This window comes from Benincasa hispida, chromosome 3 (assembly GCF_027475165.1).
Source record: "Benincasa hispida cultivar pf3 chromosome 3, pf3_genome.v1.1, whole genome shotgun sequence".
Lineage (NCBI taxonomy): Eukaryota > Viridiplantae > Streptophyta > Magnoliopsida > Cucurbitales > Cucurbitaceae > Benincasa > Benincasa hispida.
In genome coordinates, this window is record NC_143480.1 from 13,857,138 (window position 1) to 13,861,584 (window position 4,447).

The 4,447-nt window shown below is 36.5% G+C and overlaps 1 protein-coding gene across 1 annotated transcript; it reads right to left on the reverse strand.

The window, feature by feature from the left end:
- Window positions 1-2,667: 2,667 nt before the first annotated feature.
- Window positions 2,668-4,233, reverse strand: LOC120074528 (serine/arginine repetitive matrix-like protein). The gene has a single exon (XM_039027683.2). The coding sequence runs from the start codon at window positions 4,181-4,183 to the stop codon at window positions 2,873-2,875; it is 1,311 nt and encodes a 436-aa protein (XP_038883611.2). The 5' UTR covers window positions 4,184-4,233; the 3' UTR covers window positions 2,668-2,872.
- Between the last annotated feature and the right edge of the window lie 214 nt (window positions 4,234-4,447).

Here is a 4,447-nt window from a genome sequence, read left to right on the forward strand (position 1 = left end):
ATGCAAACTCATTATATAGGACGCCCCCGCTCCTCATGTCAATACATGAACGAATTAGGATCACTTCATTTGTAGCACTTTACAACAAAATGTAATGACTAGAGAGTGGGCCGCATCCTATAGTGTTATCAGAATAAGGTACCCAACTTTATTTATATACTATAGACCGTTTTGGCTAATTACTAAACTTGATCCACTTTTATGTCTCGACATAAAGTTCATGTATTCAAATAATAGTTATGGATCTTTAGTTTATTGGATTTAATCTTTATAAGTGCAATTCACATATTCAATAACAATTTTATTGAATAAACGTCAATAACATCTTTATTGATAATAGAATATGTTTAACATTACAAACTGCGAGTCTTAGGACATATAACCCAACATGAGGATGGTTTGGACATGTGGCCATAGGCTAACATTACCCTGAATGAGCATGCCCAAGACATCCAGCTCTATCCCTATACTTGTAGACCGTTTTGGCTATATACTTAAACTCGATTCACTTTTTTGTCTTCACATAAAGTTCAAGTATTCATGCTATTGTTAGTTTATTGGATTTAGACTTTAACAAGTGTAATTTACATATTCAATAACAACTTTATTGAATATACCTCAATAACATCTTTATTACAAAATAGAATATGTTTAATGTTTACAAATTGCGAGTTTTAAGACATACAACCCAACATCTTGAACTACTCACCCTGATACCACCTTAAATCACCGATTAACAAAAAACTTAACTTGATAGGTGAAGATAAATTTAATATTACATCATCTAACATATATATTATTGAAAATAACAACTATACAAATTGTTTCCATAAATAAATTAATAATATGATATTTTAAATACTACTAAATATTTGGTACTTGACTTATAGATACATTTCTAAACACACATGGAAGATCTTATTAAACTAAGTTCTAATTTCAAAATCAATAAGAAACACATATTTAAAAAATTGGAATAATATACAATTTAACTTAATCCATTGACCATTGCATTTTAAATTTGTGATGACACTGACCAAATGCACCATTTGCTTCTCACGAAATCAATTTAGGGTTCCTTTTTCTTTTCCAAAAGAAAAAACAGAAAAATAAATAAATAAAAAGCGCATTCCGGAAGACATGGATCTTATTTTTGAAGAAACCAGACCAGACCATTTCAAGTCAGCCGACCAAAGACCATTCCATTTCCAACTTCCAATTCCGCAAATTTCATCTTCAGTCAACACACTTGGACGGTGCACCAAAATCCGGATTAACTTTAACAAAATTGATATTTCATTGTATGAACAAACCAATTACTCAATTAAAAATGATTATAGCTTATTAATTGTACTAAAATATTCTAAAATTCATATATTATCCTGATATTTTCAGCGAGTTAAATCAAGAGTGACATTTTATTTGTTAAAATTTTGACAAAATAGTATGTTGTGTCGATCTATGAGCTATATGAATCGATTGTTAGATACATTATGTAATTAAGGATGAATTATCAAGACAAACATAGCCCAACTGACAATACAAATGTAATAGAGATCACCAAATCTATAGTTTGAATTAGATTTGAGAGATCGAGCAACTAAGGAAATGGAACCAAATTGTTGAGTTGGATGCTTAATTTTCTTCGAATTTCGTTCATATGGCCTCCAATATTTTAAGAGTCAAATTATTTTAGTATCAAGTCATGTCACTTCATCTAAATCACCACCTCATCCAAATTTAAGAAAAAACAAAGGTGTCATTATACATTTTGTTAATCAGTGTCAACCACAAAATATAAAAGATAAATAAATTCAAAGTCAGAAAGCCATAATTACAACTCAAGCCAATCCAACCTTGAATTATCTCATTCTCGTCCCACTCCCCCCCCAAACGGGCCAACATCCAATTGGATAAAATGGACAAAATCTTATAATTACGTTTAAACAATAAGGTCATAATCACCTAATAACAAAAATTTTCCATCTTTATCTTGAAAAAGAATCATTAGAATGTGTTATCGACCAAGAAAACTATGGTTCGATTCCCACTGCAATAATCACATTACAAAGAATTTGAGCTTTTGTAACTGATTATTCACCAAAGAGTTAATCCAGCTCACTCACTCTCTGTACTAAGGACATATAGTGATTGGAACTGTCTTGTTCTTCTGGAAAACAAAACTTGGGGAAAACTTGAACAGGATAATGTCCTGGAAACTAATGTATGGATGGTGAAAATAATAGACAGAGAAAAAAAGAACAATAACAACAATATTACATATTGGTTTCTATGGGCAACAAGCCAGAATTACAGTTTTTACAGTTCAGTACAGAATTCTATGGGCAAGGTTTGAAAAGGTAGATAAGATAAAAGATACATTGGGCTATTCTTTTGCCCATTAAAATCAGAAGCAGCCATGGATTACAAGACAAAAAATTTCTCTGTAAAAATATCAGCGAAAATTTATCATCTTCTAGAGCAAGTCTCCAACAGGGTGACAATTGGTGGTCCTCATAATGATGAAGAAACAAGAAAAGAAGAAAAAGAAACTTCATAAAGACTTGACATGAAAAAGTTTTCAGAATGGCATTCATTTAACTTCAACCCAACAAATCATCAGTGAGAAGAAATTATTTGGAACAGAGAGATCAATCCAAACGTGGGTGAGTTAATTTTTTTGAGAAAATTTGATTGAAATTACGGCAACAGCCAACAAAACTCTGTACAGAGCTGATTAATTAAGTACAGTCAGAACTCAGATGGCTAATACTTTTGGTTAATTACATAGAGATGCAAAAAGTTTAGACTAGGAGAGATTCCTATACAATAATACATGTGAAAGCGTTAAATTCATTTTATGACAAGGTTGTTAATGCACTTTCTTAGTGAAAAGGCTTCTTATACTAAAGAGATTAGCAGTACTACTTGAATTTCCAGGATTATTGATATTGCCGCCATCTCCATTGTTGTCGTAACCATGGCTCCCGCCGCTGCTGCTGCTGTTTCCACCGCCACCGCTGCCAATAACCCCAAGTGCACTGGTTTCATCGCTTCTACAGCTCAAATGGTTCCTGTACCCAATACACATGGGGACATTCAAATTCAAAACTCTAACTCTAGAGGCAGAGGAGGAGGCGGCGGCGGCCTTGCTCCGGTGCGCGTCCGTGGGTTCTTTCCGTGTGGTTTTTTCGGCATTGCGAGAGAGGGTTTCGGAGGATTTGGCAGTGGATCCGCCGCGGCGGACCTGCCAAACTGGACTACTCCGGCCCAGATGGACGCCAGGGCGGCTGGGGCTGCTGGGCCACTTCCTGGACTTGGACTCGCCGGCGGAGTTGCTGCGAGAACACGGCGCACTGTTGACCTTCCGGGATCCGGGTTGGGCGCCGGGGAACATTTTAGGCCGAGTGAAAGCATTCCCAGCGGATCTACTACGCGAAAAGGGCCAAATATTGATATTCAACTCGGCCGATGTAGACCCATTCCCAGTCTTCTTCTCTTTCTTCTTCTCCTTGTCTCGATCCTCCTGATTAGCCGTGGCGTTCTTCTTCTCACTCTTCTTGAAAATGCTCCACCGCTTGGAGGAGGATAACGAAGAACCCGAATCCGCCGAATTGGGCGTCAATTTGGGGCCGTCGCTGGGATCGGGTTCGGAGGGAGGAAGCTCTGTATCAGGTTTCTGGTTAGGGTCGGTGGACGGAGAGGAGGAGTGGTTGGATAGGAGGTGAAGGGGAAGAAGAACGCCATCGACGAAGAGCTCGTCGGCAGAGAGAAGATTGGGCTGAGGGAAAGAGGGGTTTCGAACCATCCAGAACTCGAACTCGGGGGAGGTGGGAAAGCTGCCGCTTCTTCTGGCGGCGGTGGGCGGAGAGAGGGGCTGAGATTGGGGAATCTCCATGGAGGAAGAGAATGAGATTGAGGGAAGAGGAGAGGGAGATGAAGCTTCTTTTAATTCGTTTGGAATAGCGAGTGAGCTCAGAGTACAGGAAAAGGACCCTACGAAGTCCAATAAACAAATCAGAATAAAAACTGAGAGAGAAAGAGAGAGAAGTTGGGTACTCGATGAGGACGAAGCATGCTCTCTTCTTCCTAACCAATATTTATTTTCTTCTCTTCTATGTTTTCTCTTTCTTATCTCCCAAAATTTAGTTTTTTCTTTCCTTTCAAATATTAATTTATACATCAAAACTTTAAAATTTTATTAATTAAAACTCGAAACTAATCATTATATCAACAAAATCTTCATGAATGTAATATTTATTTAAGGTTGCATTTATCAATTCGTAATGAAAATTAGTGTAATTGTAATCGAATTTTATTGACTGATTAACCGTAATGAGTTTCAATTGCAAATGTAATTAGATTGTTTTTTATCACATTTACCTAAAATTAAAATTTTTTTCAAATTTATCATTGCGATTATGGTTATCTTTACCTCCCAATAGTA